Below are 22,470 nucleotides of genomic sequence, written 5' to 3' on the forward strand. Positions count from 1 at the left end.
GGGCGGGGCGGCGGCTCCGGGGCACCTGGAGCGGGAGAGCCGCGGCCGAGCAGCCTCTCCTGGCGGCCGGGTCGGGAGCGAGGTAAGCGGCCGGGACGGGCGGCTCCGGGGCTCTGCGTCCCGGAGAGGCTGGGCAGGGCCGGGGGCTGCAGCGAGCAGCGCTGTCCGAGCGGGGGCTGCCCCGCGGCGGGGTGGAGGGCGGGTTCTCCGCGCACCGGAGCGGGAGGAGCCACCGCAGCCCTGGCAGGTGGCTGCCGCTTCCAAACGGCCGCTGCTCGCTTAGAATGATGCAGCCGTAAGGGTCGGACTGCGGGTATAGCAGGGATGTACTCGGCTTCTGCTCTCTGAGAGGTGAATAACCACCCAGCGCGGTGCCCAGAGCTCGGTGTCAGCCCGGCTGCACGAACGGCACGAACAGCCTTATCGCCCCGTTAGTCACACCCGAGCTTCCTCTGCCTTCAGCTGGAAGGGCTGGTCCCATGGGAGATTACCAGCCACAGTTCTCTGAGGTATTTAGCCAGTGTCGCTCTTCACTCTGAGGTGTGGCCCCAACCTGGCTGGGGACACAGCCTAGAGCGTGACATTTCACTTTGGGTAGGTTGCATGTCGGTGTCTGGTAGCCAGCGAATGGATGTGGCACTGTATTGTCCAAGGCTGTGACTTTTTGTGTTACAATAGGTAACGGGAATTTGTATTAAGTAGGTGGGGAAAATCTCGGGCTTCAGTATTCGTGTTCTTTGTGGTCCTTCACTCTGTAATTCCTAAAAACACACAGACTTACTATTTAACCTACAAAGGCTGAAACGTTTCTATGCAGAGTACTTAATGTACATCTAAAAGCCAAATCTTCATGTCCTGGATTTTATTGCTAAGTCGCTGTCGTTAGTAATGCTCTGTTAGTACGGTAAACCTGTAAGCAGTGGCACTGCGCGGGGGCTGTGCTGATTTCTGCTTCCCCTGCCCCAGTGTCGCCGCTGCCTCCTCTGCCAGCCCTGGAGCCGCGGCAGCCTGGCCCTCCCTGCTGTGCGGGCAGAAGCAGCCCAGAGGCTCCAGAGCCGCGTTCGAGGAGCGGCAGCTCGGCTGCGGGTCGGTCCCTGCCCGTGCGGCACAGCCCGAGTGCGGGTAAGGGTACAGCAGGCTGCAGGCGCTAAGGAATGTGGTGGGAACGGCACCTCTTCTGGGCTGATATGTCAGTACTGCACCCAAAGCAACTGGTCTCTGTGGATAGAATATTGCTGTTAGCAAGAATTTTTCCTGCTCTCTTCTAAGTCCGTGAGAGACTTTTCTCTCTCACGGAAGATATTCGCAGAGTTTTGTAAACCATGAGCACGTGCAACCTTGGAAAAGGCTTGTTTATGGTACAGTAGAAAAATATTTTGACAATGGATGTTTTAGGATTTTAGCCAGTCACCCCAAGGGGTGGCTGATCCTTTGTCCCATTAGACTATGAAGAAAAAGTCTATAAAAGAGTTTTTAAACTCATTAAATAAATCAATCTTGCTGCACAATTCCTGCCTGCTGGATCTTCTCTCCTCCTCCCTATGGCTGCGGGACACGGTGATATACCCTAGGGCATTTTAATAGATCTCTGATTTTTTTGAGGTTCTTCTGTTTAGTTTTATGTTTAGTCTTTCGGTGCTTTTTGTTTGATTGGTTGTTTTTTCCCCCAAAGTAAGTTTGTCAGAAGGACTTCTAGGCTATAAAGTGATAAAGTGCTGAGGTGGTGTGGTATGGCTCTGTGGGCAGGTATAAGAGAAACTAGAACTTTACACTGGTGTCCCCTTCACGTTTTGGTGAAAAACTCTCTTATTGTGACTTTTACAGTCCATAGGTTGTGTGTGTTCATTGTAGAATAGACCCCTAGCATACTAATATGCTACATTGGATTTTAATGGAGCTGCATTTTGTTTGGGAAAAAAAATATGTTCAGTTTATGTGAAATTATTTGTCAAAAAATTTGAAAACTGAATATAAGGATTCTGAAGAGTTAGGAGAAACCTGTGACAAAACTGGTTCTCTTCTTTTGACTGGTTCCCCCTAGCCATGTTCTAGTTTCCTGGTATTCACAATATTCTGACAAATAAACTTTTTGTTTTCCCTCAGGGTCCTGTTAAATGTTGCTTGTGCAAATAGTAACAAGACAAGAATATCCTTAACAGGAAGTTAAACCAGAAATTACAAACAGAACAATGCCCTTTTTCAGTCCAAGACCTTTGAGTGTATGTAAGCTCCTATGTGTTATCCAAAATAATCATATGTGTAGTCTTCATAAGCTTTTACACTTGAACTGGTGAATGAGACTCCTGTAACTGATACTGCTCATTAAAGTACAATTTGCAGGTGGAAAGAGGATAGGTATCCATTGCAAGTGCAGAATAAACAGAGCTTTCTTTTAAGGCAAAATATCAGAACTCTTCTAGGAAGCAGTATCTTCTAATAGACCTGCTGTGGTGGGCTGCCTTTCCACTGAAAGCAGAAAATTAAATTCTAACCAGGTACTCAAAATTCACTTCCTTCCTTTTTTTGTAAGCAGTTATTTCCTTCAAATACAAGTAGCTGGCAATATTGGTTAATAGAGTTTAAAAACTAGTTTTGCAAAGCAAGATTTAGTCCCGCCAAATGCAGAGAATGTGACAGTCTGCAGTTTGGGAATTCAGTCAGAAGGCTGACTTGCACTGGTATGAAATGATTCTTGCTTCAGCCCCTTTTTCTGCATAATGGTCAGACTATGAGCTAGGTAATGTTTTTCAAGGGTTAAAGAAATAATGCAGTGTTGTTTCTTATTCTTGCTAACCTTACCTCTCTCTGCCAGGTCTACTGTTCCTGCTCTTCAGTTCCCTCTTTCTAATTTCAGTAGTTGTAGATCTCAGTCCTTACGATTTTCCCAATGAATTAAGTTTGCACTTGTAGTCAGAGTTAGGAGAATAAAAGCAACAAAGCAGTAAACACAGAGAATTGCTCACAAAGCAGCCTCCAGGGAAAGGATTAGATCATTCAAAGTCATTGTCATATGTACTTCAATCCATAGGAATGGATCTGTGGGGCCTTTTGGGTGGAGAAGCAGGGATGTGTGTGGTAGATTAGGGAGAGTACCGTGAATTTCACCGAATTAATGAAATATCTGAACTTTCACCCACTCCCTTTAAGCAAAAACTGTAGGTGCCTCCTCTTTATAACACTTCACTGGACACTAAAATTTAACTACATATTGTAGCTTTTTTTAGATGTTTCTGGGGCATGTTTAATAAAAAAGGTTTCTGAACTCAGGTGAAGAAGTAGAATCCTGCTTGTGACACTGCAAACAGAAAGCGGTCCTTCTTCAAAAACATTGTCTAAGCAACCACAGGTGATAGAAAGGATTTAACTTGCAAAGTGGACACGATGAAAATACTGTTGTCTTACTATATTGTGGGGGAATTGCAAGCGGAATGTTAAATGGAGGGGATAAGGCAAAAAAGTGAGTAAGTGTGAAAAAAAATGGATAAAGAGTTAATAAGGAGCAGAGCTCATGACGCTGAAGAGCAGCCAGAGGCAGACCCTTTCCTGCTTCCTTCTGCCTGGCTGCTTTCTGGACCCCATTCTTGCTGGGAACAGCTGAGGTATAGGGAGGGTGGGATCCAGATTCTGGTAGGTTCCATTGCACTATAGGACTAGGGAATAAATCCATTTGGGCTGAAGATCCAAGAAGCTGTTGGGAGAGACAGCAGCATGTGACTGTAAGGGGGGTGCTGTCGCTCTCCCTTCTCCATTTGTTTGTCTCTCCCTATGCAATAGGGAGTCTTTAGTGCTGCTGCATGTCATCTGTCTCTGGGAAGATCACTTGTAGCAGAGGCACCATTTAGATTGCTGAAATTGAATTCAAGTAGCAGAGTTGATGTTGGTTCCTGTAACTGACCCTCCTGACATCAATAAAAACGCAATGGGAGGTGGCTTTGTTGGTGCTCGTTGGGTACTTTGGCAAGATGCCATAAAGATAAGTGGCTTTTGCTTCCGTGTATGATTCATGCTGGTTACCTTGCTAATACATCAGTTAGAGATGAGCTTTTCTCCAGTGTAGTGTTTGATTAGTGTCAATTCACAGGCCCTTTAGATTTTCTGAGAGGCTTCCCTGGTTTGTTGCAAAAATGTGGAAACTGTTGGGACTGACACAATGGAAGAGTGGTGATCAGTACTGGAATCCAGCTGCTGATGCAGAATGTAAAACTCTGGCTTGTCTCTCAAACTCACTTTTGGCTTCCAGAAATCAGTCTGATTTTTTCATCATGAAGATGTGTGGAACACGTTAAACAGGACAGGGATTCATGAATAAAACTTCAGTAATGGTGAAGCCCTGTCTTGTCATACCCTACAAAACTGGACAATCTTTAGAGAAGTAGAGCACATTCAGCCTCCTGAATCACTTCTTCCATGAGTTCTGTTCTCTTCGTTCAACATTATTAAGTTATCTATGATGTAGTTCTGGAATTCACTATTTTTATTCCACTTCAAGATGTGTGTAAATAGGATTTACTTTAAGAAATCTTTTTTACTGAGGGATTACAGGTAAGGAGCTTGATGGTCTAAGTGGCTTTCCTGAAGCTTGATGCCAGGACAAAGTGCTGTTTTGGCAAGATATTAATGTTTGTTATGTTCTACATGAGGATTAGTGTCTATAGCAGAACATTACCTGCACAGGAAGGGATGAAACTAACCTGGAATATTTTGTCAAGGCTGTTGGTCTGTGATGTGAAGGGAGTTATTTTCTGGGAAAAGATCCAGAAGTATGAGTCTGCACTGCTTGGAGTTTACTGGTCTGTATCATTACTGGGTTGAACGATTTGAGCAGAAAGCACACTCTCCACAGGTCTTCTAACTTATTTACATATCAATGCTCATTAAACCCACTGATCCTAAACCCTTCTGTACTCCAGAGAAGGTGCACAGGGTTTCTTTCAGCAAGATTAGTTGCTTGCTGAAATCCAAAAGCATAATCACCAAATGAACGCCACTCTGCAAAGGGAAGATTTGTCAAGATCCTGCATTCTGTCTTTCACAAATGACCTCTGTCCTCCAGCTATATTTTTCCTTCTAAATAATTTTTTAAAAGGGAAAACTAAGTCTAAATGTCGTATCTTTTTCTGGAGCTATGCTTTCTGCATTCCATAATAGGTTGAAAAGAGGAAAGAGATGGTTTACTTTGAGCATTACCTGCTTTGGGTTCTTTCCAGTGAGCTATGACTGGTCAGAAATGTATAAACTGTCAGATTTGAATTTGCCTCAGCATACGCAGAAAATTTATTTCAAGTCCTTAAAACTCAGTGAGTGGAGAAAAACCAGAGTGGTTTCAGATGCTGGGGTCAGTGTTTGACTGTAAATGTCCCTGTGGACTTTCATAGTGATCCTGGCATGCAGTGCATCATAAGACTCAAAGAAAATAAAGTGGACAATGACCAAGCCAACAGAGAATCTATCTTGGGCTTTTTTGAGTTTCTGAGGAAGCCTTTATGGATAAGCCTAGAGGTCTTTCAAATGAGTAAGAGAAAGAAGCTGTATTTTCCAGATGTATTTTCCAGCCAGGCTGATCTGTTCCTTCTGGTTGGTTGATGTCAGTGAGTTGGTTGATATGGATGGCCGATGTAATACTTCCTTTGGTGCAGTAAAAATCACAAATAAAATCTACTGCAAATGAAGAAGTTTGTTGAGAGTCTACTGTTAAATGAGATTCAGCTCTGCTTTTCTAGGAATGGAGCTGAAATAAAAATAGGGTCTGATGGGTTTTGCCAGATGTGCCCTTTATCCTTTATTTTTCCCTTCCCTGCTGTGGAATAGCTTGCCAGCTTAGGAAAATTGCATGGTGCCTTTAAGAACAAATGCTAAAAATAGTTTCCATTTTTATTTTGAGTATGAGTTTTGATTAATTGTAAGAACTGCCTGTTTAATTTGGATTCTGTTTTTCAAATGTAACTTTCCCTTTTTACTGACTCAGGAGGACTCCCGCTCAATAAATTCTGACCAAGTCTGGCTTGTTTAAGATTAAAATGGAGCACTCTGTGAGAAATCTAAATGTAAAACCAGACCTATTTAAGGTATCGAGGCATTAAATAATTACAAGAGCCCTCATTGAAAATGAGTCTCTAGATGTTGTCAGCTCTGTACAAAGCCATGATCCTGCAGGTCCCTTGTTCCCAGCTAAAGCCTAGATATGCACTGCTAGCAAGGAACAGGGCAGGCTTCACCTCCTCTTTGATTTTGGAAATGTAGTGAATTTTTTGGAGAAAATTTGTGTATTTGGCTTTTATTGTTTAAGGAGGAGAGGGAGAGCTTTATTTTTTTCTTAATGTTTTGACATGCTTCTAAAGCCTGGCCTCATTAGTGTTGGGAAAACTTCAGTGACATTGCAGTTCCTTAGGTTTGGGGAGACCTCACTATAGAGAAATATTAGTTCATATTTTACCTGAAACTTCAGGTGGACCCCAATTTCCTGATGGTAAATGGCATGAATTTCAACCACTGCTGATTTATATTGTTTCGTGTTATTTGTTAGGAGAGTAGCAGAGTCTTCTAAGTTGCTAAAATGGAGTTCCTTCCTTTAATTTTTATGTACCTGCATCTATTTTGTAATCAGGTCTCTAATCAGTCTTCCCATTACCATATTAATGAAGCAGTGGAGACAAAAATAAGGAAGATTTCATCCTTCAAACCAAGGAATTGTCATGTCTTATCATTACAATGAAGCCTTTGAAAATCCAGACTACCACTTCTCTGAGACATTGGAAATTGATAGAAGGTGAGTTTATTTAATTTTGCTGTGTGACTGTGCCATAAGAAATAAAATCATTTATATGCAGAAGAAACTACTTCTCTGGAGGTTTAATTTGTAGATTTATTTTGATCCCTCCTTTATGCTTTCATTCTCAGACAAATTTTTAAAGCTGTTACCAGGAAGGCAGCATTCAAGGGAAATGGTGTGTTTATTTTCTACATGTTGGATGAATTTCAGTTAAATGTATTTATGGCATAATGTTGTAGATATTTTTTAGTTCCAGTAATTTTCACAATGGTCTATAACCTTGGATATCTTTGTTTTCCAAGCAGGTATTCCTGTTTAGTAAGAGTCTAAGCTAACTTCAGGTAGAGAAAAGTTTTAACCTTCCTAATTCATTTGATGACCAAATCAGAATTATGATGTTGAAGTTCTAAATACAAACTACCTCTCACTATCAGTGTTTGTTTTATAACATACTCAAATTTGATGCTAATAGGTAGCAAATTATTAAGGATAGCAATTGAGGGGTTTTATGACAGGTTTTTCTTTTTTATTGCTTACACAGGGGGAGTTCTCAAAGCAATCCATTCTCCCACCAAACCCCTTACGATCCTTCACTGCCCAGTTGCTATGGAGAAGGCAGAGGGAGGGAGCAGAACTACCCTGTGGCCATCCCCATGGCCTCGCTGGGAGCTGGCTCTGAGTGCAGCCAGGACCTACCGAGCACAAGTCCATATGGAAATTTCACAGGTATGGAGTTTCTCATGTGACCAGCTCAGAGAATCACTGGAACAAATCACAGTTTGCTCCATCCTGAGGGAGCCCTGCGGCTCTGCAGAGCTCAACTCTGTATATAGTTTTAGCTTTTTTTTTCTTTTAAGCTGTTCAGGTGTTTTATTAGCAAATCTGTCATTAACAGGTCAAGTGATATTGTCTTGTATGGACTGAGTAAGTTTTTGAGTACTAGGATGTACTTTGGAGTGGAGTATGGGAGTTTTGTTACAGGAATACGTTGCTGTGCTGGCAGTAGATCTGTATTTTGTCATAGGGTTGGTATTCTGTGTCTGTAAATAGCCCATAGCAGTTTGCAACTTTGTGTAACTCTGATTCCCTTCGACAGACAATCTTTCCTTTGAGCCTGAGCCAGAACTGAATTACACCCCACAGTCTACCTTCCATCTGCTGGATTATCCCTATACCCACAGAATTTCCAGTGGATCAGAAGGTAAGGATTGTGGTGCATCACAATAGTGCATGTCAGTCTCACCCTCCATAAAATAATACTAATAAATATTTTAAAGCCTTCTTGTTCAGGCATGAATATTTTCACACAATAGAAGGAGTCATCAACAGGGTCCTTCCACACCAGAGAGCTGAGCTCCACACTGGGATGTGACACTGGAATTTGCCATTAGCTTACTGGGAAGGCTAGTCAAGGAAAGCTGTGGCTAAACTCATCTGTGTCATGGCTGGAAGGCAGATGCTTTTAAGGAGTATAGTCACCTGTGTTTGAATAAGTGGATGAAAGGAGGTGGAGAGAGCAGCTGCATTTTGGCCCCAGGGAAATGGGAGTTTGGCACATATAACTTACTCAGCATGATGTAGTGGGAGTCTAAAATGATCCCCCTGAAGGCAGTGGAAGGATTTTAAAATAAAGGCCTCATCTTCTAGGAAGAAATGAATAATGAATTGAATAATGAATGTGTGCATTTATGAATGGGTTAGTTGGAGTTCTCCATGACAGCTGAAGACTGGGCTCAGCTCCTCTTTTCCAGCGTTTATCTGAAAAAGTGGATGCAGTTGTAAATCATGACATGACCAGGAAAGAAGTGAGTGGGGGAGTGTGTTTGCATGAGGTCAGTGAGATTGAAGGGTAGACTTTTAACGTGTTCCTGTGAAAGTGAAACTTGAATTTCTTAAGTCAAATTGTCAGGACTATCTGGGCTTCCTAAAGAATGCATGTTATTTAGACAGCTTCATTCGGAGACGCAACCGAAGACCACCTGATGAGATCTTCATTACTTCTTCCATGTTTGAAACAGATCCAGCGTGCAGTGAAGGTAGGGGTTTGGAGAAGGGGTTCAGTTTATGACAGTGTCTGCTACAAGGATGGTGTGGTTGACACAGCTCTCAGTTTCTCACCAGAGTTGCATGTACAGCCCTTCTGTGCTTATGGGGACAACTTGGGTTTGTGTTACACTAGTGATTAATCTTTTATACTTTCCTAACACACTCAAACCCCATGATAAATGAAGTGCAGTGCAGTATGAATGTGTTAAATTGTAGAAAGAAATGCTAAGCTCTTTATTAGAATTTGTTTGACCAGCTAATGGATTGTTTTCAGCCACTGTGTCTGGAATTAGCATCAAATTCCAGCTATGCAAAAGCAGCCTGATTATCAGGTCATACAGGTGTGTCTCTGGCATAGGTAGTGCTAAGTATGGGCACTAACATCAACTAACATTACAGAAGAAATAAAGCAAAAGTTTAGCTTTCAAGTCAATAAGTAGCATCACAGAAGTGTAACTATCAAACAGTGATCAAGCAATGGACCAGAATCTTGGAGTTGTCTCAGTATTTTATTTTCCTTTATACTGAAGCTATGTCTGTGAACATTCTTGTACTGCTTGCTTGCATCTGATTTAGAGTTCTGAGGGAACTGAAGATATTCTGGGCACTATTATTAAGTCTCAGAGCTTGCTCACCTTGGTAGCAGTGTAAATGGGGGATGTTGTTATGTGCATTGCAGGCTGTGTATAAAAATTACTGTATTCTTATCCCCAAATTTTGTTTTTTGCATGGGTTTGATGTAGAGGAAGATTTAGTTGGAAGTCTTGCAAGTATGTCCATCAATGAAAGGATTAAAGCAATCCAGAAGCTTCCAGAGGCCATGAGTAAAAGGAGAGAGATCAGGTAAAAAAAAAAAAAGTTTATCTGTTTAGTTTTATAAACTTCTAGCAACATCTAGCTATCAATTATGGGCATTTTCCATCTGCTGAGCTTTGATTTGTCACTTTATGACAAAGTACTTCTTAATGCACTTAAAAAAAGTTAATGTCTTGCAAGAGAAAATAATTTAATGATGGAGATAAGAATCTCTCATGGTAATATAAAACAGATTATCAAGGTCCTGGGATTTGATTATAAATTATGACCTGAGATTTATTTTCAAAGAAAACTTGGATGTTGGTCTTTGAAAATGGAGAAGAGACCACATGGTCTCAACCATTGTTTTGTCTCCTCACAGAGTATATTTAATTTCTGCTGCCAGTATAAGTTAGTGGAGGGGTTAGAACACACTGTCAGAGCAGTGACAGGAGCCATGGTATCAGCTAATATCAAATGAATCACTAAGAACATCTCCATGTTGTACTAATTCTGTTCATGTGCACATGGGTGAAACTGTGTTTGCAGCATCTCCTTAGGCTTCTTGATTCAGTTACAACTCTATAATGATTGTCACCCCTGCCCTGCTCTTCCACAGAAATAAAGTTCTTAGAGAAATAACAAAAAAGTCAAGGCACCGTGGTGCTCACCCTTCCGGCTGTACACGGTGTCTGCAGGGAGCAGCAGTGGTAAGTGCCAGAAACTTCTGTCAGTCACAGCAGAGCAAAGTACTCCAACTGCAATGTTATCACTGTCTCCAGAGCAAGCTGGTGTCTTGCTTCATGTTACTTACCAAAGATCCAGGTAATTGCTGCAGTGTTCATTAATAATGACTTGCACTGCAGTAGCGCTTAGGAGCACCAGTTAACCATCTTATGGTGCATGGAGTGGGGCAAATCTGTTCTTAACATCAAAATGAAACAGTAATATTAAAATGAGAGGCTTCATTAAGTGAAATTGAGTCCTGTTTGCTTGCTGAGATTCATCTCTCTCCTCTTTTTCCCTTCAGTCATTTCGGCGATTTGGAAATACTCTTTCAGAATATTTTCACCTACTGCAGATTTGGCACAAGGCTCTGAAGATCATTGGTGCTGAGTTTGGAACAAGTGTTCTTTCTTACTTTGTTTTCTTGAAGTGGCTGCTAAATTTTAACCTCTTCTCATTCCTCATAAACTTTGGTTTCATCACAATTCCTCAGTTTCTTGCAGCAGAACCAAATAACCTTTCATTCACGGGCCTGGAGCTGCTCACTGGAGCTGTAAGTATTTAAAATTAATCACATCTGTGATTTCATGATAAGGAATAGAACAGCTCCCACCTCCATTAACTGGTCTTCAGATGATGATTCTTTCCACCATGGAGGTGACAGCAAATATTCTGAATCATGTCCTTGTCTTTTCAGGGTTATTTTCAAAAAACAGTGCTCTACTATGGCTTTTACACCAATGCTACAATCAGTAAAATAGAGAATGGTCCATCTTACAACATGCAGCTGGCCTATATTTTCACTGTTGGAACATATTTTGTCATCTGTTTTCTTATCTTGTTGTTCAGGTAACCTGACCGTGAGTTCTTATTTCTCTTATATTAAGTAAAAAAATTGCCAGACAATAAAAAACCCCATCCTGTCAACAGTTAGAAGTAATAATTACTTGAGTATGTTTCTGTAAGTCCTTCTTTACAGGTGTAGAGTTTAAGTAGAAATTTCTGCTTAGAAGACAGTCTCCAGAAATCAATCCTTTATTACAGAAATTAAAAATAACTGCAAAATAGTAAGGGACATACAGAGAATCCCAGTTCAAAACCAGTGAGTACTGTGATCCCCTTTTGTAAGCTGTTGTTGCTAACATTGTTTCTTGTTGATGTGGCCTTCCAGAGGGAAAGATTGTCAGCAACAATTTTGAGATGGAAATGGTAGAGTTCCTTACATGAAAGTTTGTTTTCCACATTGTCATATGTGACATGCTCTGACATAGGCCCAGTAACCTTGGGATAGGATGGAAAGCTGACAAATCTCCTTCCTTGCCCTGCTGTACAGACCTGATGAATTTCCCTGTTACACATCTCACCAGTTTTATTTTAATTGCAGCATGGCAAAATCCTTCTCCAGGAACTTAGTTAACCCTCAGGGATACTCTGGGAATGCCAGCAAGCTGCTCTGCACTTGGGACTTCAATATAACTAATGAAAAAGCTGTGAAGCTGAAACAAAAGAATCTCAGCACACAGATAAAGGTACAAACCACAGGAGGTACAAAACTAAGGTGTGTGAGTCGTTCTGTTGGAGGCTTATTTGTGCATACAAATTTGTGTGTGCACATAAAAGTTTCTGGCAGAGTGACACGAGTGTGCTAGACCTGTGCCTGAGAGACTTAAATTTTCCTGCCTTCCTGAGTTTCATTTGGTCTGACCTCCTGGAAATGGCTTAGCTACTTGTTTTCCTTTTGTCTTTAAGCTACATATAAATATTTGTGTGCTTCTGTTCTATTGAATGAATCTCTGTGACTATTAAATATTTGCCAAACATTTCTTCTGGCTTTTTTCCTTCCTGCTATTTAACCATTTTATAAACAAGAGGCAGGCTGAAAATATTATCTGTGGAACTTGACTTTTAGGATAGGAACACAAAGTTGCCTAATAAATGTTCCTAGGACATTACTCTGCCCATCTTCTAGAGCAAAAATCTTTTACTCAGTTTCTCAAGTGGTTCCTTGAAGCAAGTTTTGCCTTATGCTGTTGACTAAGAACTTCTTCATTAGGAATTGTTTCTTTGCAGGAAGACCTCACTGAAGTAAACAAAGAAGTTCTAGATTTTTCTGTGATGGAGAGAGTTCTTCGTATTGCTATTCACCTTCTTGCTTGGGTTGCTTCCCTGGGAACAGCAGCAGCTGCTTGTACTGGTGTTTACTTCCTCTCCGTTAATAACCTCGAGGTAAAGGCCAGAGTTTGCATTTTTCCACGTGGGTATCTCACATGAGCACGAGCACTGCTCTGTTCACTACGAGGAGCACAGGGGAGCAGAGCTGTTGTTGCTGCCAGTGCAGACACAAATTCTGCTGCACCTAAAGAGCTGCTTTGCAAGGCCCACCCCACTGGGGACTATGGCAAGAGTGTGGGACCTGAGGAGTCTGAGCAAATCTCCCTTCTCTCTCCAGCAGCTGCTTGCCTGGGCCCATGGTCAGCTTAGGGACAGTGCATCTGGTGGCCTGGGGACAAACAACAAGAAGCAGGCCCAGAAAGACCTGCCCCTTCTTCCCTAGGAGCTGCATTTGAGCTGGGGCTCCCACTCTGGGTCCCACATAATGTAGGGGAAGGGGAGAGGGTCACTGTGCTGCTGGTCATGGGCCCATAAAACATGACAGTCTCTAACCTGAGAACAGCTGGGGGCTTCCCTGTGGACACACCTTGAGGCATTTTGGTTAAGGCTCTAAGTTTGAGTTGTTTGATTATGGTTTTTTTCTTCTCTAAGCTGTTTATGAAAGGGCATAGAAATGACCTAGAGGGCCAAGCTGCCATGTTGGTGCTACCTGTGATTGCTTCTCTCCTCAACACATTGATCCCATTCTTCTTCTCCTGGCTTGGGCACCTGGAGAGGTTTCAGACTCCTGGACAGCACATATATGTCACTATTGCCAGGTATTTCTTGCTGCCACCTCTTTGTGCTTTTGGCCTGAAGTTGTCTGACTTCTTTTGGATACAAAGCTGTGGCTGGGTGGTGTGGGGGCCTGTTAAGCAGATGTTGTGCCAAGGTTGTCATGCCCAGCTCCCCTTCTGCCAGGACAATAGAACAATGCCACACCTGAGCTCCCAGGAGAGCTCCTGTTAGTCCTGGCACTCTGCAGTGCCAAGAGGAGGTAATAAAGTGTGACCAGTGGTCACCCTGCCATCACTCCCTCCAGGTATGGACCAGCTGTTGGTGCAGTTACTGTTACTTCTTCTTTTTAGAATTATCATCCTGAAAATGTCAGTTGTTGGAATACTGAGCTACTACTGGCTTAACATTGTGGCTACCTCAGAGTCGCAGGTAACGTTTCAAAACCACAAATCTCTGACTTGCAGTGCCAGGTTAGGAACCACTCTGATAAGAGACTTCAGCTAAGAGAAGTACATGTGGTGTCTTGGGAAGCTGAGTTTCATATCCTAACAGTTTTTATTAGCAGCTTGAGAGGAAGGAACTGTAGGAAAAAATGAATGGCCCAGCTCAGGTCTCAGCTGGCTGGCAGCATTGTTCACTGAGAAGTCAACTATGATTTGCCATGCTGCTAGAATATATTTGATCAAGATTTCAGATCTTTGATCAAGTTTCAGATGCCCAAGCATCTGGGAACAATATTTCAATTGCATGATTTTTAACTTCTAGGTATGATTTTGTTTTGTTTTGTTTTTTTCCTTCTGCTTCTTAAAGTGCTGGGAAACTCTGGTTGGCCAAGATATCTATCGTCTTGTTCTAGTTGACTTCATATTTTGTTTGCTTGGCTCTTTCTTTGGAGAGTTTTTACGAAGGTGAGTACTACTTTTCTAATCTCGTTTTCCCTCATTAACCAAAGATATGATCTGCTTTCTCCATGTGAGAAAAGCCCAGCAGAAGCGTGGCTGTGGCACCTCTGAAGTTTCCTTGATTTTCCCCACCAGGCAGTCTCTGTGTACATGCCTGGTGCATATTGCTGCTCCTCCTTACAAGGAGGCTGGCGTGTCCTTTTTCCCTTTGGAGATGGAAACACATGCAGGGAGGAAGCCACATTCTACTCTCATGGATTTCCTGAGAGTGAGGTGACAACCAGTTGTCTCAAGCACAAACCCATCTTTTCTGCATATGCATGGACACACTGCTGCCTTTCCTTGCTTTGTCCCCCACTGTGATTTTTTCCCCTCTTAGTTATGTCACTATAGTGTCCACAAGTTTAAAATCTGATTTTATCAGTCTTATTAAGCACATAATGAGTCTCTCAAATGTAGAGGTCTGCAGCATGATAAGTGAGAAAGTATTGTGGACTGGATGTGGATACAGCTCAGCACATAAGGAAGAAGTCATTCACTTCTGACATTTGCTGTGTGAACCTTGCTAGTGCCAAACATTACTTATGGCTTAGGCAGTATTTAAGTGCTTGCCAGCTCTACAGAGCAGTTAGGTTCCTGGCCATACTTTTGTGTAGGAGATCCATTGTTTGTTCTTTGCCCATAATTTGAACAAGTTTGGTTTACAAGGTAGGACTTTGTTAACTTTCTGTTAAATGAATACAAAACAATGTTGGGAAGCCCTTGAAGATTTTTCCTCCACGGCTCTTGCCAGTGTACTTTAATCCTCCTGTTCTCGTTGTGTTCAGGTAGGAAACCACCTCCCAGAAAAAGGTCAAAGAACTAAAACTGCAATGTCATGTGATGAACAGCCTCCCCTAAGCTGGGCACGTAGGCCTGTGAAAGGTTAAAAGTACAATTGCTTGTATTTAATATTTTGTGTTCAGAGTAACCTCCTGAAAGCCCAGCTCTGGTGATGATGCAGTTGATAAGGTGGTATCAAGATGTGATAGTTACCAAAATCTTTATTGCCCTTGCTACAACAAGCAAAAAACTGAATCTCCCCAGCTCAGGAAAAACGAGGTGACTAAAAGTGATTGTTAGTCCTCAGTAGGAATCCTCTCAGTACTTGCTTATCTGTCTGTTTCAGCTCCTTGCAACCTCAGTTAGTTTGAAGTAGGATGTACTCAAGGATAAGTTGAGTATCTGTCTTTCGTTAATTTTTTTATTGAGGCTGAAAATTCTCAGGACATGAAAAACTTAGAATTTTGTACTGAGGCCCATTGATATTTCAGCTGCTTAAGCACAAGGATATTTGTGCTTAAAGTAAGTAACAAGTAGTTACTGTAGTATAGATAGGTACTGATACAGTAAGAAATCCTTGTTGGTTTTTTATTTCAGTTGTGTGAAATATGTACTAGGTCTTATTTCAACCCTGCTGTGCGTTACGGGAATTTGCTTATTTCAAGTTGTTTCATTTTTGCTGTGCTGTCCAATGAATGAGCTGTGGCTGCTTTGCATGACACTAATGCAGCCTCTAAATAATTTGCCACTGATGCTTGTATTCAGGTCATTTACAGGGATTTTTACAGAGGTCTTTATCATTTAGCAAATGCTGTTGTGCAATAGTTTTTGTTTCCCGCCCCCCCAGAATTATTGGAACTACAGTCTGTGTGAGCCTGGGGCCGCCAGAGTTTGATATTGGACGAAATGTTTTAGATTTGATCTATGCACAGACTTTGACCTGGTAAGTGTTAAATTTACAGCCAAAACTTCATTTGCACTTAGAAATATCATGGAAAATTCTTATTCTGATGTTTGTGGGTGCTTCCCAGAAAGAATGCCTGGGAGATGACCTGTTCAGTGCCTTTGGTAAGGACTGTGGCTTGCCAAAGTAATTATGTGGGCAGTAACAATAACTTCAGTCAGTAGTTTACCAGGTTGCCACCTGGTCTGGGAGATACCTGATAGGTTCCTGCAGGAGTATCCTGGAGTTATGTTTACTTCCCCACTGGGATGATATTCTTGTTGAAATAGTCTCAGCATTAAATGCTGGAAAAGATGCCTTATTTCCAAGAATGAATATGTTACTCTAACTATAAGAGAGTTCTGCAGATCTGTACGTAGATATGTGTGTTTGAAATTGCATATTTTCCAAGGTGCACTTACTGCTAGAGGATCAAGATTAAAATAATCACATTTCTAAATAATCCCACACTATCTGTATATGAAAGTATTGTGGTATTTTTCTGCTTCCAGTGCACAGAGAAGTGAGTGGTGAATAGTGAAGATGTAACTTTTTTCTCCAATAAATCCTTTCTTGTAGGATTGGTATCCTGTTCTCACCTCTGCTGCCTGGTATCCAGATGATAGCATTTTTAATAGTATTTTTTGTGAAAAAGGTAACAAACTTTACATGTATTCATTGTAAATAATAAAGTAGTAAAATTAAAGGCTGGGAAATTAACAGTGGACAAGTGTCTATGTCAATATAGACACTCAGCCTGTAGCTGTGATTTTGGCTTCCCAGTTACTCCCCAGCAACTCCACTCTGCCAAGTTATGTAGGTGTAAGCAGAGGGATTCAGCTAAAGATCATGGTGGAAGTGTCTTCTTTTCAGAATTCTTTGTCTCAGTAGAATGAGCAGATGATAAGTTGTTTGCTGGGTCATGAAGCAGTCTGTAGTGCTGAATGTAGAACAAAGCTGTATGTAGAAAGATGGATTCAGACTTCCCTGAGCCATGAGTTTGCATATGCTGCAAAGGCAAACTCTACCCAAGAGAGTTCTGAAGAACCCATCAGAACCTCATTTTGCCTCTTACTATTTTAAGACTATATTCTTGAAGTTTTCTAAAACTAGAGTATATCTATCAAATTCACATAAAAGTTGTTCTTGGAAACTTTTGATAGATGCTATTCCAGCAATTTCAGTGGGATCGGCGTAAACCAAGTTGAAGTGGCAGGTAACAGCATTCCAAAGTACCTTCATCTCTTTAAAGGTCAGTCTGATGAGGAATTGCCAGCCCCCTCGCAAAGTTTGGAGAACTGCTCAAATGATGACATCCTTCCTGTTCCTGCTGTTCTGTCCTTCCTTCCTTGGAGTCCTGTCTGTCATTGGAGTCACTGTCTGGAGGTATGGAAGAGCACTGGCATTCAGGCCTTCTAAATTATGCTGTGTGACCTGATACCAGGCAGAGAAGTCTGCATTTCTCTATAAAAGAACTTTTATTAATTGGTGGTGGAAGGTTTCAGATGCTCATGAGATGTTCTGTATTCTGAAAACAAGATTGAGCTTGGGAGAATGTGGCTCGCTGAGTAACTTGTCCCATGAGAAAGTGGGTGGAGAAACAAAGTTGCACTGAAGTTTTGGATTCCTATTTAAATGCATCAAATTTTACTTTTCCTCCTCTTCCAAAAGATTCTGTGACCGAGTCCTGGCTCCTGGACTTACTCTGGTTACAGGTGATACTGGGTCTGCAGCAGAGACAGGCCTGGGAAAACTCAGCTGAGATCAGCTTCTGGATTATTTGTGAACTCCAGAGGCTCTTTCTGCAGGCGGTGCTGACCCTGTAATAATGCATCTGGGTTGTCACCAGTATTTTAAAGCTGCTTTGGTTTTGTGTGTGTTACTCTGCTCACGGGAAGGAGGGCAGCATGGATATGCCTTTCTCTTGACAATTGTCAGCAACGTGATTTCAATATTTAGTGAGACAGGTGGCAACACATGAAACCAGATGGGATGAAAGCTATCAGAGCTATCATTTCCAGATGGCAAGTGGGAATTTCAGACTGTCTGGAGCGGTTCAGTTTCAAAGCAAACCCTTTCCTATTTCAGTCTACCTGAAAATTAATTTAATTAGGAATTAAGTTAATTCCTATAATGGGCTGCCTTATTTCACCACATTCTGTTGTTACTGAAGATCTGCAGTGACTCATGTCCCTGAAGGCAAGGTGAAATGATGGTTCCCTGTGGTGAAATGTTGAAAAAATCCAGTTTTTCAATTTGCTGTATCATGTGTTACAGTGATTGACGTGTTGCATTTAGGTCAAGATTGTGCTCACAGGGCTTGGTACTGATCCATTGCAGCAAGGGCTCATCTCTCAGTGCACAGGCTGGGGTGGGCATTTAATGGCCTGAGAGGGACACAAGTTAACAATGAAACACAGATCATGGAAGTACCCTGGGAGCCCAAAGACAGCAGAGGGCTGTAGAAAACTGATGTACAAAATCAGAATATTAACTAACTCACTGGTTAACATACAAAGCTTCCAGTAGCTGTTTTTTCACACTTTCAGGTTAAAACCTTCAGAAGGATGTGGTCCTTTCAGAGGCTTGTCTTCTATGTATGCTGCAGTCTCTGAGTGGGTACAAATACTGGAAAGTTACACTGCCTCGAAATGGGTAGTGTGGATCTACCACAACTTAATTACAAGTGAACTTTTCTTCTTCATCCTCTCTAGTATTGTACTGTAAGTATCTGCTAATGAAAAGAACCAGAAAAAGGCCTTAAGTGGAAAAAACTGGCAATGACAGAGGCATTCTATGTTATTTCGTTATCCAAAAGGCATCTTGTGTTGTTGACTCACTCAAATGTACCTCTCATCTTGAATACAAGCCCATAAATGTTTGGGTCTTCCAAGAGAATGTTTTAAGCAATTTCATGCATTTACCATGTTTTAAGCAATTTTATGTGTTTGCCATTCCTTGAGTAATTGCATACATCTATTTTATATATGTGTGTGTGTACAGAGATGTGTGTATATATGTCTTTTAATGGGTAAAAATAAACAAGATACATTTCTATCTAGACACTGCCTAGAATAAAATGCTCATATGTTGGACCTGTTTTGTTTTGTTTAGAATTGTTACCTATCTTTACTGGCAAATAATACAAGGAAGGAAGGCCATGACCAAACGCTTACATGAGCAGATTATTAATGTAAGTTTGGCTTTCAGCTGTATCTTTTGTATAATTTGGCTTCTATGTTGTTTGTCTCATCCAGCTTTGTGGGGCTGTAACCTGCTTTTCCTATCACTGTGCAGGGGAGGGTGGGAGCCCTTCCCCATGGGGGTTGCAGGGAAATCTAACTCACAAATAGAGTTATTGCAAAAGAATTATATCTTCAAGATGTGCTGCTGCAGCTCCCTCTGTAGACAGATTGTTTTAGAATAGAAGGAATTCTTTTGGTCAGTGGTTACTTACAGGCCTTGAGTCTCTCAAGGACAATTAGTCCATTCCAGCTGATGATCAACTATGTCTTGACTACAGGCAGGAAAAGAAAAGCTGCTTCTGCTTAAAAGACTACGGGCACAGCAAAGGGCATCCCAAAGATTGTCTGCGCTGAGAGGACAAGGCCAGCAGGTCAGTCTGACTGCTCAGGTTCTGCTGTTCCATTACTTGGTACAGTTGCAGGTGCCTCCTCCAGCTGTGCAAACAGGCTGCTGGGTTGGGAAAAGTCCGTGTTTAAAACTTCATCTAAATGTTTACTACTTAACTCCAGACAGCAAAAGGATGCTGTGAAAGTTCCCCAGCTGTATGTTCCAGGCTGGAATTCAACCTGAGAAGGATAGAGAAAAGTTCTTACCCTCACCAGATATAATTTATGGTTATGAAATTTCAAGAAAACTTTCCTAATGTTCATGTGCGGTGATGGTCACCAAAGGATTTGTCACACTTGAACCTTGCCTAGGCTAAGAAGGAGGCTGCCTTCCTCCCCTGACTAGGGATTTCCTTAGGGGGTTATGCTTTGTGGTTATTTTCAGCTGAGGTAAAACCGAGTGCTTTGATCTAAGCCCATTTTAAATCCCATACAACATTGATAGACAACTATTGTCCTAAACTTGAATTTATTTTTCAAGGCAGTCCTGCCTGCTGAGCCATCAAAGGAGTGTTAAAATGTGCACATACAGGTGCTGCCTGGTGTTTTTATTTGGCTTGAGTAAAAACTCCTTGACCTATATAGTGGTAGAGAGAAAGTGTTTGGTGGGTTCCTCTCCTTCCCAAAAACCCAAATCCCCCTGTATGACTGGCTATCACTAAAATGATTCTATAAATAAAAACCCAAATATGGATAATATTTGATATTGATCTGTTGCTAACTATAAATATGTGTGTGATAATACAAATAAATATTGACTGCAAAGAGGGGAGCTGAATACGAATGGGCATTTTCTGTGTGCTGGGGGTTTTCAAACAACCTGTGGCTGTGTTGAGAGTCACGAGTGGGGCTCCTGAGAGGGAGGCTTGGTCCTCCACCAAGTGTGGATGTTCTTGTAGTTGTTAAGGTCAGATTTCAAAAGGAGATGCCAGAATGATCTCATTGTGGATTTAGTAGAAAGGCCATCTCCCTAAAACAAGGGTGTGAGCAGTGCTGACTGCAAAATCACAGCTGGAAGCCAGAACACAGACTGCTAATGCCAAACACTGTTTTTTCAGAGAAGATCCTCTTCATACCACCCACCCAGGCAACCTGCCCAGGAAGTGCCAGACTACCCAGGAAGGGCATTTGACAGAAGTCAAAACACATCCTACAATGAGGTGAGTTGGTCAAAAGAGGGAAATGTAGATTTCCCTATATGGAATCTGGGGCATGACCTAGGCAATGGGTGTATGTGGAGCAAATTCCTGTATGCATGGAAATAACTTTGAAGATTAACTTGAACAGATAGAAAAATGTGATCAGAATAGCTATTGGAACACTCATAATCACAAGCCTGCTCAAGCCTTGGAGAGTATGGTTTTGTTACAGGTAACTGGTATCTTTTCAAACACAAGATAACACACACAAAGAAATCATGACCTAAACCTGCTTGTGAATTTTGTTTTCAGCATCCCTTTTCTGCTGGGATCTCGAGCAGCAGTGACTTTCCACCAGGTAAGCAACTAAGATGAAACAGAAAGCTCTTAGAAATTCAGCTCAGTAAAAATGTTTGATGTACAGACACAGCATGTGACAGCTGCATACCAAGGACACAGTGATTTAGCATCCTGTGTAAAGAGAAAACAAAATGACTGGGCTTGTGGGGTGAATATTTTCTATAGGTTGTGCTTGCTGTAGCTTGTTGTAGCTTGTTGTGGTAGCTTGGTGGTGGTGACTTCTAAAGACTGGCCCCCAGCTTCTGTATACTAGAGAGCAAAATTCCTGGGTAAATGAGACATTTTGTCTTATGGGAGCGCCCAAAAGACAGGCAAGAACTTTACATCACTTTAGAGACAGACTTCACTTTTTGTTGTGAATCTCAGAAGAGGTTACTAATGATGTAGAGTCCCTAGAACATCATCATGCTCAGAATAAAAAAAAGCTATGGGCTCTTGCGTGGTAGTTTGAGCTGTTCCATGGAACTTCATCCCCAAACCTTGGCAGATGAGGTCCCTGCACAGCACGGGGCGTTGTGAGGGGGGTGCTGCTGCTCCCAGCAGCGCAGCTGACGCTGTTTGCCTTGTGCCGGGCAGGCTGGGAGCCCGGCGGGCCCCGCCGCAGCCCCGGCGCGTCCCGGGCCGTGGAGCTCGCCCGGCGCGCCAGGGAAGCGGCTCTGGGGGCGGACGGCGCCGGAGGATTCCAGCCCTGAGCACCGAGCGAGGGCACTGCCAGGCGTCTGCAGAAAGCAATGCTCTCTTGCACTAACGACTGGAAGAATCGCTCCATTTTTTACGTCTTAACGGAAGAAAACAATAGAAGAACAGATGGCAAAACGCGTCGGGACTCCGGTTTATTGCTGTGCTAGGGAATACCCACCTGGCGGGGCTGCTTTGCAGCAGGGGCATTTGGCGACAGCCTTCCCCCAGGACTGGCATCACCTCGATGCAGTAAAGCTCCCTCCACAGCTGGCCACGTGTTGTTGACTAAATATAAGGAAACTTGTGCCTAAATGCAAATAAAAGTTCTGTTTAAAAAATATTTTATATCAGTTATTTTGCTTAAATGGCTTTTATCTGATCTGAACCAAACCTGAAGTATTGGTCAAATAAAGAGAAGGATATTAAAGTGCAGTTGTTTTTAATGACTGAGATGTTGTAATGGCTGTGAAATAACTTGTGTGAGCTGGGCTCATTTTTCTGAGCCATTTTTACTGTTTATTACAGTCACTTAAAAGCAGCTTTAATGAAGCTATCAGAACTAAGAGTACTTATCAAAATTCTCATCTGTGTAAAACTATTGCTTGTAAACTGAAAGTTTACACATCTTTTCCCATAAAGGACTGACTGGAAGTAACGCATCTAAGATTTATGTTTTTCATCATGCATGACTTGAGATTTGACGCAGCTTCTTTTTATTCAGGGCCACAACTTTATCATCACCATGATAATTTTTTTTGTTTAGCTC

The 22,470-nt window shown here is 42.0% G+C and overlaps 1 protein-coding gene across 7 annotated transcripts in view; it reads left to right on the forward strand.

Moving 5' to 3' along the window:
• The window catches only part of TMC5 (transmembrane channel like 5), a 23,485-nt gene continuing 1,015 nt past the window's right edge, over positions 1-22,470 (forward strand). The window contains exons 1-24 of one of the 7 annotated variants that reach the window (XM_042037325.1): positions 375-509; positions 6,605-6,766; positions 7,311-7,495; positions 7,866-7,970; positions 8,716-8,805; positions 9,559-9,658; positions 10,230-10,320; positions 10,641-10,889; positions 11,034-11,185; positions 11,721-11,865; positions 12,407-12,562; positions 13,100-13,266; positions 13,576-13,654; positions 14,036-14,133; positions 14,263-14,400; positions 15,797-15,892; positions 16,472-16,547; positions 17,145-17,278; positions 18,442-18,615; positions 19,007-19,085; positions 19,416-19,508; positions 20,583-20,684; positions 20,976-21,021; positions 21,600-22,136. In XM_042037325.1, coding sequence (XP_041893259.1) covers positions 6,693-6,766; positions 7,311-7,495; positions 7,866-7,970; positions 8,716-8,805; positions 9,559-9,658; positions 10,230-10,320; positions 10,641-10,889; positions 11,034-11,185; positions 11,721-11,865; positions 12,407-12,562; positions 13,100-13,266; positions 13,576-13,654; positions 14,036-14,133; positions 14,263-14,400; positions 15,797-15,892; positions 16,472-16,547; positions 17,145-17,278; positions 18,442-18,615; positions 19,007-19,085; positions 19,416-19,508; positions 20,583-20,684; positions 20,976-21,021; positions 21,600-21,715 — 2,745 coding nt within the window. In that variant the 5' untranslated portion in view covers positions 375-509; positions 6,605-6,692 and the 3' untranslated portion in view covers positions 21,716-22,136. Of the gene's footprint in view, positions 83-249; positions 352-374; positions 510-6,604; positions 6,767-7,310; positions 7,496-7,865; positions 7,971-8,715; positions 8,806-9,558; positions 9,659-10,229; positions 10,321-10,640; positions 10,890-11,033; positions 11,186-11,720; positions 11,866-12,406; positions 12,563-13,099; positions 13,267-13,575; positions 13,655-14,035; positions 14,134-14,262; positions 14,401-15,796; positions 15,893-16,471; positions 16,548-17,144; positions 17,279-18,441; positions 18,616-19,006; positions 19,086-19,415; positions 19,509-20,582; positions 20,685-20,975; positions 21,022-21,599; positions 22,137-22,470 lie in introns of those variants that run through there. The other 6 variants (XM_042037321.1, XM_042037322.1, XM_042037320.1 and 3 more) reach the window with 6 other exon arrangements.

Source organism: Corvus kubaryi, unplaced genomic scaffold (assembly GCF_017639235.1).
Source record: "Corvus kubaryi isolate FWS band 111438036 unplaced genomic scaffold, C.kubaryi_AGA036_p1.0 37387, whole genome shotgun sequence".
Lineage (NCBI taxonomy): Eukaryota > Metazoa > Chordata > Aves > Passeriformes > Corvidae > Corvus > Corvus kubaryi.